Source organism: Drosophila ficusphila, unplaced genomic scaffold (genome assembly GCF_018152265.1).
Source record: "Drosophila ficusphila isolate 14025-0441.05 unplaced genomic scaffold, ASM1815226v1 contig_198, whole genome shotgun sequence".
Classification (NCBI taxonomy): domain Eukaryota; kingdom Metazoa; phylum Arthropoda; class Insecta; order Diptera; family Drosophilidae; genus Drosophila; species Drosophila ficusphila.
The window spans coordinates 8,336,301-8,356,092 of record NW_025064092.1 but is presented as its reverse complement, the minus strand read 5'-3'; the positions used below and the strand labels follow the sequence as shown (position 1 = coordinate 8,356,092).

Here is a 19,792-nt window from a genome sequence, read left to right as displayed (position 1 = left end):
GAGCAAATTGCGCCAATTTTTAATTTTGTTAATTTGTGTTCCTTGCTTCATACAACTCTCTTTACATTTATATACGCATATAGATATTTTATACAGATAGATGTATACTTTATATCTGATATGAACCACCCGTTCGAGAATGAAAGTGAAACGTAAATAAATTAAAACACAAATACTCTGACAAAATATATATTTTCCTTTTTGCTGGTGTTAAATTAAAAAATAAAGATCCATTAAATGTTTACTATTAAAATAAGAAATTATAATGGTTAATAAAATTATGCACTAAGATTAAATCATTTAAAAATACTTATTTTTTGTATATTTAATTTGCATTTTTTATACACAAAACTAAGGGTAATTAAAAAAATATAGATATTTTCAAATACATACAATGCGCATTTCAGAATGCGACCAGTGCGATGACATAGATCCCATACTCCAATAATTTTATTATATTGCAGTAACCGATATTATGGACCTTTTTTCTAGACAATTATAATCGTAATAAACCCTTCGGCCAGGGAATTATGCCAACGCACCGAAAACAGAACAAGAATATTATGATGAACGGACTTTAAAACACACACTTTCCCTTTAAAAATCTCTTCCGTTCGTGTACACACATTGATTTAGTAAATCGTAATGATCTTTATGTATATATATATGATTCTTGTTATGTTCTTTTTTTATTGTGGTTCGCTTACATCGAATCTAACACTAAAAACAGACACATTTCGTTAAATTTTTGCGCTTGCACTTCATCGTTATTTAAACGTTAAGTTTGGTTTTCTCATATGTGTTAAAAATGCTTCTAAAAATTGTTTACCATATTTTGTTATTTCTGTTTTATTGTACACGCTACACACATAATTTCTGTTTACTTTTTTTTATTTTCGCTTTTAGTTTGCATTTTCAAAAATTTGTTTTTTTTTTTTTTTTTTTGTTTTACTTCACATTCATTTAGCTTAGCTTTCTATAGTTTTTTTTATATTTTTACGGTGATTTTTTGGGGGAGGGGAAAAGGGAGGGCGGTTTACATAATACTGAAAATACGACTAGACATTCATAGTGTATAAATACGATTTGTTTAATTTACTTTACCGTTTCTGTTTATAGATAATTTATTTAAATATATTTATTTACCTTTATTTATATAATATATATACTTTCGTGGGCTTTATGTTGTTCAGATTGAAATTGTTCGGTTTTTTTTCTCAATATTTCTCGAAAATGCTTTAAAAAGTCGGGTTTTCTTCTACTCTTTAGATCTTTTAACAAATTCGTAACTTAAAAAGTTGGCTTTTCTGCATATATATTTTGTGCATAACAAATTGATTTACCTTTAAAAATAATTATTCTTTTGCTTAGTTACAATTTTTAATTTTAATTTGTTTGCTTTTTTTGTGTTAATATGATTATGTGTTGTTTTTAATTTTTTATTTCAAGAATTTAGAGTTGCAAAGTTACACACAAAGGGAGACACATAGAAATTAGTTATTATTAATTTACTTTCTCAATTGTTTGATTTTAAGGTACTTTTATGTTTAAAAAAAAATGACAACTAAACCACATTTAATTTGTGTGAATGTGTGTTCGTAATTGGACTGTTCTTGGCTTCACAATTATATATCCATTTTCGTTCCTAATTTAAGGTGTTTTTGTGTGTGTACACTATAAAGTTTACAATATTACTTTATTAAATATTTTTTATTGCAGAAAATTTGGCGCCCAAGCCTTTTTGACCGGCCTGGTTTACACTTAAAAAAATATTTCACTTTGCTTTCTATCATTCACTTCACCCGTTTCCTCTTCGATCTTGTTTAAAGTTACGTTTTTTTGTTTTTTTCTTTTCCATTTTTTTTTATAATATAATACAAAAAATTTGTTTGTTGTTGTGTGCGCAGTCGTTGAGATTAAATTTTTAAAAATTTAGTTGGTTGTTGTTGTAGTGCAAAGTTGTTGGGTTTTTGTTAATCATCGTTTTTATCCTTTTGTTGTTTGGTATATAAAATAGTATTTGTTGGAGTTTGGTTTTCATTTATCCTACAATATTTCCTTTTTTCTTTGCAAACGTACAAAAGATCTCGTTTTTCCTCGATTTTGTTTTCGGTGTAACTGAAAATGACTTTGGGGTGCTTTCCTAATTTCCCTTGATTGCTCTCAGTGTATTTAAAAAGGGGGCGTGAGAAAAGGCGCATGGGGCAGTGAACGATGAGTTTTTTCGAAGAGGATTTCCGCGAGGGTTTTTCCCACCTGTTTTGTCTCGTTTTTATTGCTTCCTAAAATTTTCGGGTTTGGGCTTCCCCGAAAATGGAGTGAAAATGGGAGGGTGGCTTGTATCGAATTCGTCCATCGTTCAAATCCAAATTCCAACTTGTTTAAATTGCTTGCTAAAACTTTGGCTCCCAAAGGGGAAATGGTTAGGCCAAGGATTTCTTCAACTGGCTATCGAATTCCTCATCTATTTATCGACTTCTTATAAACCGGTTATCGATTTAATCAACTGAAAATTTGTACATTGTTCAAATCGAACTTTTAACTCGTGCGGAAGACAAATCCGTAATTAATGTTTTTTTTTTTTTTTTGATTGGAAAACAAAAACATTTTCTCTTTGCGCGTTTTTCCTTTGAGCTTTTCCACGTGTCTATGTGTGAGTGTTGTGTGTTTTTATGATTAACGGCTCTTGTTATATAATTATGTATTTTCTTTTAGTAACAAACAAAATGGCAAGCAACAACAATTACGATTAAGCACAAAAAAGCGAAATAAAAACTCTCAAACAAACAAATTGGTTAAATATGATTTTCCTTCCATGCTACACACACGAAAAAAAGTGAACTCTTTCAGCTACGTTTTACAATTGTTGGCTAACTTGTTTGTTATACATTTATCATTTAATTAATTAATTTATATAGATTTTTATTCATTATGTTAACATTAAATGCTTTTGATAGAAGTTTTTGTTATGTGGATTCTTTTTCTCCTCCATTGTTGTATCCGATTCCCCATCCAGATATATATATTTATATATATATATATATATATATAATTTTTTTATGGCTATATATATATTTGTTTAATATAATTTTTAATTTTCGAAAAACGAAAAGAATACACAAACAATCGTTATGTAAATGCAAATGAAAAGTTTTTAAGTGTTAATGCTAAAGATCAAGTAATTGTACAGCGGCTATATATATATTATATATTCGTATGCTTATGCAGTTTCGTATGTTAGGGTAAAGCTAAAGCTAAAGCATGCTCTTTCAGCTTAGAGACTACACAGAAATCAGGCTTACACTTAGCTACAGATTATCTATAGTATATAGTAATGCAAATCATAATCGTAATTCGTGTGGGTGATTTATGTATTCGTGTGTGTATGTGTGGGTGTGTGTGTTTATCTTGGGTACTTAGCAACTAATTAAGGAAACCACAAGGTGTTCGAGCGAAGGTGAGATAGAGGTCAAAGTTCGGTGATGGGGGAGATTGCACATTAGAACTGCTAATAAAAAAACTCAAAAAAATACCTTATCACTTTACAAACTAACTATGAAAAAATGTATACGGGTTGTTCTCGAATTAAATGAAACAAATACTGCGCTTTAGGTAAGTGAAAACAAGGTGTCAATCAAAAACAAAAAAAGCGGTAAGCGAAATATTAGCTGGTTTCACTTAGGTACTTTCTTTCCTTTGATTCGGTTTTTGGGGAGCCAATACTGAAGGATCCTCGAGTGATATAGAAATATATATGTTTGGTAAAATACATCTTTCCATATAAAAACAGCACATTGATTGTCTAGTCCATTAAATTATAATACAATTTCTCAAGTCATCTTTGCCATTACACAGGAACTGAATTTTCTTTCGATTTGAATGCAAAAACTAAAGCCGAGAGATCAAATACAAAACTATACAACTAAAATTAGGGCTCACAATAGATAATTCAATGTGCTGAGCCATACGGAAAGTTCGAATTGAGATTTATATTAAATAAGGGTAAATGATATGTAAAAATAAAAACTTATAATAAACAATTCGTGTTTCACATCAAGTTACAAGTTCATTTGAGATTTTCTTCTTTTTTTTTACACTAAAAGTGGGGTTAAAATTGTTGTTTACAATTCCTATAAACAGATCGGAGTGAGAGTGAGATAGAGAGAGACAGAGACAGTGGGGACACGAGAGCAACAAAGACAGAGACACACAGAGTGAGCGAGCGAGAGAAAAGATAAAGAACTACAACAAACCGAAACTGGGGAAGATTACACACTGGGAGAAAAGGTTCGAACGAAAGCGAAATTAACATTTTACACATTGATTTAGACTTAAGATCACGTTTTAAGATCATCACGAGCGGAACAGAGATAGCAAATTATCTATATGGTGGACATATAGGATAAGTATGTGTACTATGTATTAGTAATATATATATATATATATTGTGTATATATATATTAGGGTGGCTCGACCCGATTGCGTTGCAAAAATAAAATAGAACAGTAAGATAGAGTCGTCTTCTATGGATAATTCTAAATAATTTGGCCTTGGAAACTTTATGATACTCATTTAAAGCTAAACCTAATGAACCCAATTTCCTCCTCTTCTCTTTTGGGTAGGTCAGAATAATTCTTAGATCTATAATTTATACAATCAAATTGGTTAGAGTTTTAAACTTGGTTAAAAAAAATATTTTTCGTTTGGATAATACCAGATATTTTAAAACCAGCTGATAAATCACTCAAAACTAATACTCCTTAAAAAAAAAATGGTTATTAAAGCCGAAACAGTTTGAATTTGTGTAATACAAACATAGGTTACTCTTTGAAAAAATTCCTTTCGCATGCCTTTTGCATAGTTGAAGGCTTAGAGCTGCAAAAACGTTAATAGCTCGAAAGTTTTTACAGCGAAATTAGTTAGAATTGTTCATAAATTGGTTTTTGCACCTCACGCAAATCGATTCACCCTCTTGGATGTGTTTGGTGTGTGTGTGTGTGTGAGTGGTGTTGTGTGTGTATGATCTATGTAGGGGGGACATATATATATATAGTATATACGTGGTACATCTACGAATTTGGGTTAACCGAATCCTCAGCTCCACATGGCTGCATCGTGAACGCGTCGCAGGACAATGCGCTGCTTATCCTGATCCTGATGATCCTGATCCTGTTTCAGATTCAGTTCCTCTTCGACAGACTGCTCTTTCTGCTCCTCAAGTACCATCATCTGCTTCATCTGCTTCAGCCGACGACGCGGATTCCTCCTCCATTTCCAATGACAATGGTGATGACGACAACGATGATGATGATGATGATGATGATCCACCACAACGGCAACGGCTGCCTGCACTCAATTGTAGATGAAGTTGGCCGCGTCGCACAGCGCATCGCTGTCATCATCGAACTTGCCGTTCATGGCATAGGAACTGGTGCCGGTGCCGTAGACCCATTCCTTCTTGATGAAATCCCCATCGGTGGTCGACGACGACGTTGTGTTGTGCAGTCCACCCAGCGAACTATGATCCAACCGGAAGTCATCGTCGTCGTCCGGATACAATTGCACCGGTATACTATCCGGTATCGAGTGCGGTTCAAACAGATTGCCATACGGCGGCAGCGAGTGATTCAAGTTCACGTGATGATCCACCAAGTCACTATCAAAGTTCGAGATGCGGAATTTTGAGCTGGGCGGCGATTGTGGGGAATGCAAAGCGGCCGAGTCCTCGAACATCACCTCCTCCTTGATGAACATATCGTTGGAATTGTCGCCGGAGCCCGAGGAATACAGATTCGGTTCCACCTTGATAATGGCCGCTGTGGCCAGGGACGGTGATGACTTCTCATCGTCATCATCGTCATCGAAGTGATGGTTGTGATGGTTATGGTGGTGATGATGGTGGTTGTGATGATGCTGATGATGTTGCTGCTGCTGCGCCTGCTGCTGCTGCTGTTGCTGCTGATCCTCGTCCTCGTCCTCATCGTCATCCATGTCCGCCAGATGACGACGTCGGTGGTGGTTTCGGTGGTTGTTGCGCTGCGTCACTCGCTGCTGCTGTTGCTGTTGTTGGGCTTGTTGCTGCTGCTGCTGCTGCTGCTGTTGGTGGTTCCTCGTGCTGCGTATGATCGATGAGGAAGCTATGGACAGGGGCACATCGTTGGCCTTGGACACCAGCACCGTTGATGAGGTGGAAGAGGTCGACGACGACGATGGCGATTGAGCGGGCGAAACAACTAAAAACAAAAAAGAAATTTGCAAATGAGGTGTATATTTTTTGGGTTATCTATTAAGGCGGCAAGTCTAGTCAGTATATTAAGTAGAATGTGGAATTTATAAAGACTCTTGTGTTTTTGATAGAAAACAACCATAAACAAATAACATTTTTTACTTCTGCAAAACACTGGCTATTGTTTACACAAAACACTTGGCAATGAAGATCAATGAAGAACCTCATTGTTTTCCAGGGAAATAGACACGCTCATTGAAAAACTCAAACAGCATGGCTAGAACATCAAAAGACTAACACGATTTATGATCTTATAAAACACAAAAAAAATAAACCAGCATATAATATCAGCATTCCACCGTAATGTATACGAATTAATAGTAAGAAAACTTGTGAAATGCAGCCAAATGTGCCTTGAAGAAGACCTTTTTTTTCAACCCACTGACTAGACATTGAACCACTTAAGCTGATGGGGGAGCACTCACCACCTGTCTGCCGCAACACACTGGCCAGCGCAGAACCACCGCTGCTGCCGCCGCTCCCGGTGGAGTGATGAATGATCGGGGTCTTCCTTATCAACTGCGAGCCGTTGCTCAGATTGCCGCTGCTGTTGGTGGACACAATGTTGCTGCCGCTGCCGCCGCCGCTGCTGTTGGTGGTGGAGGTGTTGCCGTTGCCGTTGCTGGTGCCTGCACCGCTCTGGATGACCTGGGCATGCAGCACGGGCGTTGGATCGGAGGTCTGTTGCTGCTGTTGCTGCTGCTGGGATCCCTGCTGCTGCATGTAGTTCTTAATGACGATGGTTCGCGTGGGCGCCGAAACGAGATATTGCTGTTGCACCTGCTGCTGCTGCTGCTGCGACTGCGACAGCTGGTGCTGCGAGGCTGGCGAGGATGAGGTGGAGGAGTGCTGGTTCAGGTGTAGCGAGGCATTCGAGGACTCCGATGAGTCCTCGCCGGTGGTCAAGCGATTGGTGGTTGCGTTCACAATGTGCGAGGAGGAGTTCAAACCGACGCCGCCGCCCTCCTCCTCATCCCCGCTAAGTCCCGACTGCTCGTCCAGCTCCATTTGGTGCTGGCTCTGGAGGTGGAGGTGCTGCTGCTGCTGCTGCAGCTGATTGCTACTTGTGCCGGGTCTGTCCAGCTCGTGCGGCGGTTCCAGCTTAACGATCGTCGTCGTTGCTGTCGAAGCTGCTGCTGCGGCTGCTGCTCCGCCGTTGCTGCTGGAGTTGCTGCTGCTCGAGTTGCTGCTGTTGCTCGAATTGCTGCTGTTGCTGGCCTTCGAGGAGGTGGGCCCCGATGCAGACGCCGCCGCCGCCGCCGCTCCCGGCTGATCCCTCAGGTGGACCTGCATGTGCGTCTGCAGCGAGGACTGCGTGTGCAGCTTCTTCTTGCAGATCTTGCACTCGAACGGAAAGTCGCCCGTGTGCGTTCTGGCGTGGATCTTCAGGTTGTAGCGCTGTCCGAAGCCCTTGCCGCATACGTCACATCTGGAAAAGAAAGAGGATTTATGTATTTTAGTGCTCCTTTTAGTTATGTATATATGAACAGGAGAATATCCAACTTACTTGTGCAGCTTGACGCCCGAATGGAGTTTCGAATGTCCGCGCAGCGATGCCAACGCACTGAACACCTTGCCGCAGATCTCGCAGGTCAGGTTGACGTTCTCGTTGTGGATCTTCTTGTGCACCTTGAAGTACTCGAAGCTCATGAACTCCTTGTGGCACACCTCGCACTTGTACTTGTGCCGCTCCGACTGCTGCCCCGTGTGCACGCGCATGTGCTTGATGAAGTTCGGCCGGAAGCGAACGACTCGTCCGCAAATCTGGCACTCGTACGGCTTGCAGCGCAGGCAGTGCTTCTCGTAGTTCTTCAGCGACTTCAGCACCATGTTGCAAATGGCGCACTTCATGTTGTTGGCATGACCGCTGCGATGGATGTCGAACAGTTCCTTCGAGTCGAACTTCTCCACACACTCCACGCACTGGTAACTGGTGGTCACGGTTGCCGCCGGCGGATTGTTGTTGCTGTTGCTGCTGCTGCTGCCGCTGTTACTGCTGTTGTTGTTGTTGGTGGTGGAGTTTGTGTTGCTATTGCTGTTTGAGGAAGAACTTGATGCTGAATGCTTAACTGGATGGGTTTGCTGCTGCTGCGCCTGCTGTTGCTGCTGCCTTTGCTGTTCTTGTTGTTGCTGCTGCTGCTGCCGTTGTTGCTCTTGTTGCTGTTGCTGCTGCTGGCGTTGTTGCTGGGCCTGCTGCTCCTGCTGTTGCCTCTGCTGCTCCAAGGCCAAGGCCAACTGCTGCTCGGCGGCTGTCGTTGCCGGCGTCTGTTGCTGTTGGGTCTGCAGGATCAACTGAGTGGCCGGCAGCGCCTGTTGCACCACATTCAGCACCGTCATGGGACTGCGGCTGATGACCGCCGCCGCCGGCATTCGTACATAGGTTGTGCCGGCGGTCAGGCCTCCCACGGCGTTGCTTATGTAAACGGGCCGACGCTGCAGCTGCACGAGAGCCGCCTCGGTCACGGGCACCGACAATCGGTGGGTGGTGGTGCTCACAATGCTCCCGGCGGGCAGTTGAACCAACTGCTGGGCTCCTGCCGCTCCTGCTCCTGCTGTCGATCCACCAGCACCACCAGCGCCGCTGACTGTCGCTCCACCCGCTGGCGTTGCCGAACCTATTTGGTACTCCAGCTGCCCGTGCTGCTGCTGCTCCTCATCATCGTCCTCGTCCTCCTCCTCCTCATCCTCGGGCATCTCCTCATCCTCTTCCAGCTCCAGCTTGACCTGCGCGGCCAGGTGCTGTGTGGTGCTCTCGGGCTCCTCGTCTGCCTCCGCCGCCTGAGCCTCCTCCTCGATATCCTGCAGATTCTCATCGTTTAGCTCCGGATCCTCCTCCTCTTCGTCCTCCTCTTTGATATCGCTGGCGGCCAAAACTGCGGAGCTGCCCGTTGCCTGGATGATTATGCGGCGTCCGTTCAAAAGATGATGCTGCTGCTGTTGCTGTTGGATGAGCAATTGTTGCTGGCCGTCCAGGTGATTGTTGCTGTTGCTGTTCGCGTTGCTGCTGGTGCTAAAGGAAGCGCTGTTGTTGGTTGATGTTACTGCTGTTGTCGCAGTTGTTGCTGCTGCTACCGCGGCTGCTGCTGCTGCTGCTGTCGGTGGGTGGTTGTTGCTGCTGTTCTCCAGCTTCAGATGATGATGCGGATGGTGTTGCTGCTGCTGCTGCTGCTGATGGAGATGCTGCTGCTGATGCGAATGCGAGTGGGGATGATGGTGCGCAGCATGGTGGTGGTGGTGCACATGCGAATGCGAATGCTGGTGAGGATCATCGTCCTGCTCCATGGGAGCATCCTGCAGTATAAATTCGATCTGTTGCGATAGGGCGCTATCGTTAATGGCAATCAGTCCGTCCATATCCTTTACGCCGGCAGCGGCGCCGACGGCGGGGAAGAGCGATGGCAGCGCCGCCGACGTCCCGCTGCCGCCGTCGACGTTTGTCGCGCTGCTGGCCATGGCAGCGATATAATATTATTTTTTATGTATTTTAACGATTTTCTGCAATTTATAAAGGTCTTTAGACTGGTCTAATTCGGATAGCAAATGCAGGTACCAAACTCACTTTATTTTCAACTGCTCAGGATGCGTCGGCTGCTTTCGCGAGATCCTTAGCTGTTTGTTGTATATCTAAAAAACCGAAAGAATGATTAAGTTTTGCCATTGCTCGGGCAAAGGGTTTATTTTCGGTAGGTTTATTAAGAACTTTATTGAATACTTTAAGCAATTCTCCCTTAAAATATATTTTAATCCCTACCTAAGTAAATTCTTATGCTGTTATATTAAAGGAAGACTCAAAAGGATTGCTTTAAAGTTTTCAAGTAATTCATTCAAATACTTGTTGATGATACTCACATTTTAGCGTGGTTTAGTTACCGAAGATGCTGTTTATAATTTTAAAATTCCTTTCCGCTTGTCCATTCAGTTGCTGAAATATTTAAAGGCGGCTATTTCTTCTTAAGGTTTTTTTTAATTTTTGGCGGCTGCTCTTACTTTGAAGCCGATTTGCATCAGAATATTTGTTGTATATTTTTATATAGCGTTTTGCTCCTCCACAATAATTTCTTTCTGTGCTTTATTTGATAGTTACTCTTTGTATTCTTCCTTTTCCTTTTATTTTTCCCACTCTCTTTTCTTCTTGGTTTTTGAAAGCCGCTGCCTTTTTCTTTTGCCAGTTATTATTATTATTATGATCCTTTTAGATTGGAAAACACACGCACATTCAATTTTTGATGTTTTTGTTTTGTTTTTCTTTCGCTCAACGCCTTGCTTTTTGCCTTTCTTTTATGTTCACATTTGGTTTTTCGGGCTGCACAAAAATTTTCCATTTCCTTGTCATGCGGTTTTTTGTGCTTTCCATGCGGCGACGCTGGCGTCGACGTCGCTGCTGACTGCGCTGCTCCTAGCTGCTGCTTTTGTTGTTGTTGTTTTAGCTTTTGTTGTTTCCTTGCTTGATTTCCACATTTTTATTAAAAAAATTACTCTCTTTTTGTTTGTTTTACACACATCCACAGAAAAACACACACATGCAGCTGCCGTTACTTTTGCTCCTCTTCTCCTTGCCTCTTTTCCTTTTGTTATTATTATTATTGATTTGCTCTCATCTCTCGATTTTTGTGCAATTTAATTACTAACTGAAAATGATATAGAAAAGTCAGGTAAATTAGACACGATTTGTTGTTGTTAACAATTAAATGCGTTCTACGAAATCGGATTTTCCACCCACACACACATACGCGCGCGCCTTGGAAATAAAAACAAAAAATTAATTTTAGCTTTTCCCCCTCCATACACACAAACACACACACAGGTTTTTCACTTTTGCTCCATTTTTCTTTTGGTTTTTTTCGGGGGGAGGTCTCTCGCTCGCTCACATTTTTTGACCTTTTCGGTTGTTCTCCTTTTTGCCTTTTCCTTTACCGCTGCTTCTTGCTCGTTTCTGTAGTTTCTGCTGCTCTTCAATTTGTTAATAACTTAATATTTTGTATTGTATTATTTTTATTTGCTATTTATTTTTGCTATTACTTTTCGGTTTTTTGCAAAGCAGCAACAACAACGAACGACGCGACAATTAGCGGCTGCGCTGCTTCTTCTTACACTCCTTCTCTGCTTTTGCTTCTGCTTCTTTCTCAGCCGATATTGCTCCCCCGCGAGTAATTTTCTTTTGCTTTCCACATGCCTTTTCTTGTTGCTGTTTTTCACACAACCGCTTTGTTTTTCACATTCGTAAGCTCGTTTTTTGCGCTGTTCTTTACTGTTCAATAATAACAAAAAACATTTGCTAGTGTGTGAATTTTTGCCTCCCTGGGTCTATGAGTTTCTATGTGTGTGTAAGTGAGTTCAGTCAGGGTTGCATTCTGCGGGCAGTGTTGGCTAACGAGCGAAAGGCGCGCAATATTGAAAAGTTAATTTTTTGGGTTGAGTTGCACAAAAACCTTACTTCTGTTTCCTTTCTTGTTGCCCCTCTTAATTCAGTTCTTGCCCTACTCCTTTTGCCTTTTCTTTGGCTTTCTTACCCTTGCCTACACCCACACACACTGGCCACACGACTTTATTCTCACACATATAAAGCATCAGCACAAACCAAAAAATTTACAGCAGCGGTCATCAATATAGTACTACACGTTCACGGAAAACATAAAATGTGTATTGTGTTCACAAAAAGGATCAAATATTTTATATTCAAAAATATTAAAATTTTGTTTAATCTAAAAAATTTGTCAATATATTTTTAAAAAATTATTTTTATGTCATCGAATTTTACAGTGATTTTGGAATTCAATCACAAAAAATGTATGACAATTAATTATTAAACGTACGCTTTTCTTGCCCATCACTGTACATTAAGGACTGCCAGAACTTGGAGCCTATAAAGGGAGCACAAAAAGGGGATGGCGAATGGAGGGGGAAAGAGCTGACCTAACAAGCGGAAATAGGCACAAAAGAAACAAGCCGAAAGGCAGGCGGCGTGAGCGAAAAGGATGGCATATAGACGAATGAGAACGAGAGACAGGGAAGGCGCTAGCCTCAGTGGTTGAGCGTCATGCAATGCACAGTGGGGCGGAAAGGTCAAAAACAGGTAGGACCGTTTCATATCCACTATTTCTTCATATAAGTGTGCAACATTGAAATTTCTTCTAACTACTAAAAAGTAGCTAAATAAAATTATAGTGTTGCGAAATTTGTTTAACCCGCCCCACTGTAAGATGAGTGCTGCAGCGGGGGTTGGGGAATGAAAGGGGGCAAGAGGTGGAGAAGCCGTTTTATTTCGACAGTTTTTGAATGGCGCTCTCTCTCTCTCTCTCTCTTTTCTTGTTTCTCCCTTTTTGTGCGCTGCTCCTGGAAAGAAAAGGAAGATGGGATAGAAGAAGAAGACATCATCACCTTGGAAGAAAATTTTCAGTGGGAAATAATTCGTTTTTTTTTTGTTTTTGGGGTGGTGGGTGGTTTATTGCTCAGTGATTTTTCGCCGGGCGGCTGGCGGTGGGTGGTAAACGTATTTTGGGGGTTGAAAACACACGAACGCACACTTTCTCAAAAGGAGGCTAAAAAGGGTTCAAACAATCCACACAATAAAATAATACAAAATAAAAAAACATAAAATCCACACAAAGGCAGCTGGAATGGAATCCTCTCCCCCTCACAAAAACACACAACCACACACACTCAAGTAAGAAGGAACTAGTTCTTTTGTTTTCCTTGCCCGCTTTTCAACTTTTGGAAATATTTACGCACATACATTGTTTATACATATGCGTCTTTTAATTGTTTATATTTTTTAGCTGGCGCCGCTCTTTTGCCCTCCTTTCTTTACACTTTATTCGTACCTCACGCGCACTCACACACACATACTTGTTCACGCACACTCCTTTGGCTTTTCCGTCGGTTTTTACTCACACTTAACATCACATTTTCATATATTTGCGTGTAGTGTGCAATGCAATTGGTTTAGTTATCACTGGAGTCCTTTTGTTTGGTTTTATCGCCTTTTTTTAAATGTTTTTTTTTTTTACGAAACTAAACTTAAAGGTTGGTAATGCAATGTGACCAAAGTCTGACGGCTCACATATACTATTTTTTGGGAGACACAAACAATTGGTCACACTTTTTTTTGTCGATATTGCGATAACAATATTGTAACTATCGATACGCGAAATTCTTTGAAAGTAATTCCATAAGGTAAAAACCGATTTGCTAGATCGATAATGAATATTTATCAACCGGAGCCTTTCGACAATTTATCCACCTTAATTGGCAGTCGGTCACACTGCGCTGTTTAAGCGACCTGATAACTGTTGGTTTGAGTCATTGCTAAACAATTATTTGTTTTTTTTATAACCTCTCCTAGATGGCGTAAATTCATTTCATAAGGGTAAGAATTTTTGCAATGTTAAAAAAATTTCTGAATAAAAATTTTATAAATAAACTGTTTTTCATTTATTTAAAAGCCCTGCTTGTAATATTTTGTTTGAAGTAAATATGAATATTTTAATACAAGACAAAATTATTGTGCTTGCTTGTACCTTCTCAAAATATGTAGTAGCGTGTTTTTCAATGGTTAAAATCAAAAAAGCATTAACATATTCTGTTATTTATTCAATGCATTAGTAATTTAAGTCGTGCATGTTGGTTTCATATTTATTTCGAACAGTTGTAGGTTTTAAAAAATCTGTAATACGCGCGCCACGGCGTTGACAACATAGAATTTCCCATTGACCAGCTGTTTGAGAGCGGGTAAGAGAAAGCTTGGAGAGAGTTCTCTCCCTTCAGTGAGATAGAAAACAATGAGATTCTATGAGACAAGCTTAAGCGTTTGGGGTTATTCTGATTTCAAAAAACATTTAAAGATTTTATTTCGAACCCTTAAGACTTTATTTTAGTTAAATCACAGACGTTTGGCATTGGAATAATATTAATTTTGTTTTTAAAATTTTTGTCAAGCACTTTAACACTTTAAAAATCAGAATTAAATTAAAATAATGGGGCTTGGAAGTGCTTTTTTGGGTCACCTTTCTGTAGGATATCGAAAACTTGAAATTTCCTGATGCGTAACTGTATACAAATATGAAAAATAGTTAATAAGAAAAATTAGATCCCAATTGGCATGGAGTGAAAACGTAAGGCTTGTCACTTTCAAATTGGAATAAAATTGGATGAGTTTTAAAACCGGAACACCTATCAATATAGGGAATTGTTTTGCTTCCTTTAATTTGTAAAAAATCTCCCTAAATTTCGCTCCCGCTCTCTCTCCCTCTCTTTCGCTCTCTCTCTCCGGTCTCTCCAATCAACAACCGTATTTCTCTTTGTCGTGCCGCTAACGCAAAAGCAAAGTTAATCTGTTTTCCGCAGCGCGCGCGGTCGCATCGAAAGAACAGCGGAGAAAACGCAAAGCGGAGAACGTAAACGAGAAACCGAAAAACAGAAAACTGAAGCGAGAAAACAGAATCCCATGGCACAAAACGTGAATTAAACAAAATAATACAAGTAAAATGCGGAGGTGAAAGAAGTGAAATAATTCAATTAAATCATTTTGCGGACAACACACAACGTAAAAAATGGTTGTATTTTGTTGTTACGTGAACGTTGCGATTTTGAATTTATGAATCAATTTTTTTAGCCTCCTTCGCGGCGTTTATTTTCACATTATTTTTTTGCCACTTTTTTTTACTGTGAATGTGAGACAACAACAATAATGATATGAGAAACAACAGCAACAACAACAATAAAACATAAACAACAACAGTAAACAGACTTAAAACATCGGCAGCAAGCGGCTAAAAAACAACGTAAATATAATGCTTTACGCTCTCTTATTACGTTACGTTTTGCCCATATTTTTTTTGTTGTTTTTGCATTTATTTGAAATATTATTTTTTTGTTAGAGTTGTGTGTTTAGTTTTATTTGCTTTGAGTTGTGTAGTTAGTTGGTCCAATTAGCATTTTGGTGTCGCTGTGTTTGCTTATTGGAATATGACAAAATTCAACAAAGCGGTGCAAAATAATAAGATAAAAAATACGTAGCAGTGGCAAGAAGCAGAAAAAGCCGCAACGTTGCGAGAGATTGGGAGAGCAAGAGAGCGCGAGAGAGTTCGAATGTGTGTGTGTGGTAAAAACTACACTAAAAGAAAATTTTTGGCCCGAAAACGATTATTAAATCTAATAAATACTTTTTTATTTGATATATCGAAAAAGGCAGTACCACAACTTTGAACAATCAAATTCAAAATTAAAATTGTACGATCGCTTAGACAATATTCCTTAATTTGAAGTAAAGATATTTTTTTTAAGTGTATCAAGTTAACAAACTGACGACGTGTGTCCGTTTGGCGTTAGGAAGAGAGAGAGAGAGAGAGCAAAGGTGGGTGGCAAAATGAAGAAGGAAGTGAAAGGGGCCGGGGGCGGGGCGGAAAAGGCCAAGAGAAATACTCTCTCGTTTCATTGATTTTTCCCACTGAAAAGGTGAGAAAAGCCGAGAGGAAGAGAGCTCGAGAGAGCGAAAAGTCCAGAAAGAGCGAGAGAGCGCGGCAGGAAAACAAAGGAAAAACTTGTCTCGGCGTGACTGCAATTCATAATTAGATGGCCGCCTGCTGCAATTGCAATAAAAACAAACACAAATACGAATGCCCAAAACGGGTTACCCCCTCATCGGCCCCCCTTAGTCATCCTGTTGGCCCCCCTCTCCCGAAAAGCCACCACCAAAACCAAATTCTGTCTCTCTCTTTCGACCACCAACAAAAAGTTGGGTAAAAAAACAACGGCAATACACGAAACACAACAACAACGAAAGAACGTGGGCAAAATAATGGGGATTTCAGTATGTTCAGCCCAAATTTTAGGGCCCTGTAGCTCGATAAGAATATTTTATTAAATAAAAATTAACTAAAGTATTTCAGTAAGCTCGAACAACAATTAAATAAAACTCAAAATAAGTCATATTAGATCGCTATCCAAATATTTAAAATATAATTTTATGAAATCGTTTTCGTGAAGGAACCTCAAACTTTTAATACTATATGTAAAAAATAAAACAAAATTGTTATTTGGCAGCAGAGAGTGTACTAATAGATTTCAAGGTCTTCCTAATAATAGTAATTAAACAAAACAGGTAGCTTTAAATTTGTAATAAAGAAACATTTAAACCGTTTTTAACTTTACAAAAAAGGAAGTTGTCCAAGCGGTTCTATAGATCTTTTTGATCGATTGAACGCGTGACTTTCATTTCCAACAGGCATTGCATCTTTATTTCGTAACGAAATTACCAACTTCTCTCTCTATCTCTCTCGCTCTCTTACCGGTTCTCCCCCTCTCTTTTGGCCATAAAAATAAAAACAACTACAAAAAGTGGTAGCAGCTCAGAGCCAAAACGCAAAGCAAATGAAACGCAATGAGACTCGCTCTCCGTATTGGAATTTTTTTTCTGTTGACGTGCAATTAGCAAAGTGGCCGCATTCAAAAGTCCGTAAGCTGAACTACATATAAAAAAAACCAAGAAAACGAAGAGAATCACCTGTTTTATCTAAGCACAAAAAAAACAACAGTACCAGTCACTAACGCAATCTTAAAAGAAAACAAAAGTTAAAACCAAGAAACCAGTCAGCGCTGCTTTGCCTGTTTTTTGCCACGCCGGTTTTTCTTCTTCGTTTCTTTTTTTGTTAAACGTATAATTTTTTTTTTGATTTTGCACTGTTTATATCTAAAAGTGTAGTTTATTAAAAAGGCAACAAAGCTTGTGAGCAGTTTAAGAATGTAAAACTGCATTTTTGTAAACCCCAACCGCGATTTCCCTTTAGGCCTTTATCCTTCCTATTTTCGGACAGATATTAAACTACTTTATTGATTGTTTAAAAACCGAAATACTTTCATAGTGAGTAATATGTAATCTTCTTAAACAAGATTTTCCACAAGTAAGTTAGTACGTTTCCACCCCAACCCAATCAGATTGCAAATTGAACGGTGTCTAATTAAATGTACCCGTCTTGTTCAACATTTTTCTTTCAATAAGAGCCCTCGAAGAGTTTTCTTTTAACACAGCTGCGTTTCTTTTATAGCCCTTCCATTCGCCAGCTGAATCAGAAGCACACCTTGTTCTTCAGGTGTGTCAGCGCTATATATGTTTGTACGCTATTTTATTTTTTTTTTCACTGCCTCGTCCAGTGGTGTTTGCTGAACGTTTTAGAACGCGGTGGCTTCGACAGTTTTTCCACGGTTTTCCCGGCACTTTGAGTACCGGTGGGGCATTAACCCCTGTCTTATCGCCGGTGCGTGACGGGCCAAGAAAACTATAGGCTATATATATGATTTAAGTACTACTGCCAACTGACCGTCCGAAGCACAAGCTAATGAAATCGATCAACAGCCGAGCTTCACACAGAGAAAAATGTCCGAAAATCGTGCCATTACATAAGTTTGGGTCCAGATCGATCCGGGAGTTAAAGCAAGTCAGTTCGGCTCTGATGATGCATACGGCACAAAAATAAAAAGACAGTATAAAAAGAGTAACAAATAAAACGAAAATTAAAAATGCACATAAATTCCCCAGACAATTTTCCACTTTGCTCTGTGAGCAGGCAAGGAGCCAATGAATAATGGAACGAAAATTTGCTCCATCAAGCACGTGTATGCCGCCCCCCGTTCCAACCGAAACCACTCCGTCGAAAACCCCCCCAGAATCTCCCCCGCTCTCCACATCCTTGGAAACCACTAACACCACCCCCCTTAAAAAAAACCCAACCCCCGAAACTAAAACCATGGCAGATCAAACGAATATTTAGAATTTTGCTTTGTAGCTGGATTATATGTAAAATAAGAATTTAATTTAATTTTTAATGTACCTCGCTTTTTAATTTTGGAAAACCAAAACCAGTACAGTGCGTTTCACAAAATAAGGATGTTATTTTTAAATAGGCTTAAATTGAAATAAAAAGTTTGTTGAAAACAATTTGAGTCATCCCGACGTATAATTATTGTATACATTTTATTTGAGTTGCCAAGTTTGGGGCCACATGCCAACTGACCTACGTTTCTGAAACGCACTGTACATTAAGTATCGGAGTTATTGCATTCGTACTCATGTACCTATTTCTCTTCTCTCTTTTTTTATGTATGTCACCACCACAACCACCACCACACCAAAAATCACCAAAACCTCAATTAAAATCTGAAAAGTGTGCAATTAAAAATATACAACAAAGTATTTTATAAAAAATAATGCAAAATTTGGCAAGTGTCGGCGGCAGAAGAAGCTCAATATGAGCCAAAAAAGCAGCAACAACAACATCAGCAATTCAGCTGCCCAACAACAACAACAGCAACAACAGCAGCGAATAAATATTGGATAAGTGCAACAACACAAATGATGCATATTTGAAATAAAAAATCAAAATAGAAAAAAAATCCAGCCAACAAAATTAAAATAATAATTTTTCCTCCCCTCCAATTGCCTGGCAATATTTAATTGTTTATATATATATATATATATAGCATTACCATCTTCATATATATCTATTATATATGTAAATGTATTATATATTTGTGTATCTGTGTGTGTGTATTTTCGTGTGCATTCCATCCATTAATCTATAACTCGATCTATGTAAACCGAAACTAAAATCAATACAAACAAAACAAAAAATATAAAAAAAAATTGACAAAAATCGACAACAACTGCATGTTGAACGCGTAAAACTAAATAAAAATTTACAAATCTTACACCTGTGGAACAAACATAATAATCTGAACCACAAACCGTGCACCAAAATGGCGGACATCATGCGTCCGCCGTACAGTGAGATCAAACGGCCGGACGAAATCGTCAGAATGACAACCGCCGACAATCTCAAGTTCGCCGTCCTCATCGGCCTAATCGAGGTTGGCCAGGTGACCAACCGGGAGGTGGTCAACACCGTCCTGCATTTGGTAAGTGCCATTCAGAAAATAACTATACATATCTTACTTTTAAAGGGTATAATTTGATAAAAATAGTATTATGTGTCAATTACTTTACAAAACATGATTAAAATTGTTTTTCGTTTTTCTTTTTATAATTTATGTAGATAATTGTATTATGTATTCAAAAATGCTAAGGGTCATTGCTTTTGTGGGTCACAACATTGAAGTGAGATGAGAATGGTGATTTGGTTAACACATTGTTTGGAACTCGTCTAAACTAATGCTTTATGGGTTAATGGGAATCAGTGAGGTCACAAAAACACATTTAAGCAGATTACAATTAGGGCAGAGTTTAGTTGTTATTCCACAAAAAAAAAAATTAAATTTTAAACTAATTCAACAATTTGCTCCGATTATTCTACCTTTCCATACAAAACAAGCTTAAAAGCATCTTTGAATGCATTCGCCCCTTAAAGCTGCGCATCAATTAATGAAATAAATAGCATTAAAATTAATATTCATGCGGGGACAGGCGATGCGTACAAAAAGCCTAAATGCAGTTTAATTACATTCTGGTGTCGCAATGTTGCGTAAATAAAATTAAAATGAAATTATATCAATGAA

The 19,792-nt window shown here is 39.1% G+C and overlaps 2 protein-coding genes across 5 annotated transcripts in view; one reads left to right on the top strand and one right to left on the bottom strand.

Annotated features, from left to right (window-relative positions):
• Positions 1-3,049: 3,049 nt before the first annotated feature.
• On the bottom strand, positions 3,050-13,333 carry LOC108095315. Of its 4 annotated transcripts, XM_017196391.2 has the most exons (7): positions 13,178-13,333; positions 10,274-10,914; positions 10,136-10,208; positions 9,846-9,910; positions 7,794-9,781; positions 6,712-7,715; positions 3,050-6,233 (listed from the first exon to the last, which is right to left on the bottom strand). In XM_017196391.2, the coding sequence occupies exons 5-7, from the start codon at positions 9,737-9,739 to the stop codon at positions 5,353-5,355; spliced, it is 3,831 nt and encodes a 1,276-aa protein (XP_017051880.1). In that variant the 5' UTR covers positions 9,740-9,781; positions 9,846-9,910; positions 10,136-10,208; positions 10,274-10,914; positions 13,178-13,333; the 3' UTR covers positions 3,050-5,352. The 4 variants fall into 4 exon arrangements, with proteins under 4 accessions (XP_017051880.1, XP_017051877.1, XP_017051878.1 ...); XM_017196388.2 differs by having other exon boundaries at positions 10,136-10,914; XM_017196389.2 differs by lacking the exon at positions 13,178-13,333 and adding an exon at positions 11,155-11,919 and having other exon boundaries at positions 10,136-10,914.
• A 1,277-nt stretch (positions 13,334-14,610) lies between these two features.
• LOC108095269 (neurobeachin) overlaps positions 14,611-19,792 on the top strand; it is a 167,595-nt gene continuing 162,413 nt past the window's right edge. The window contains 2 exon segments of the mRNA XM_017196299.2: positions 14,611-15,066; positions 18,446-19,195. Coding sequence (XP_017051788.2) covers positions 19,037-19,195 — 159 coding nt within the window. The 5' untranslated portion in view covers positions 14,611-15,066; positions 18,446-19,036.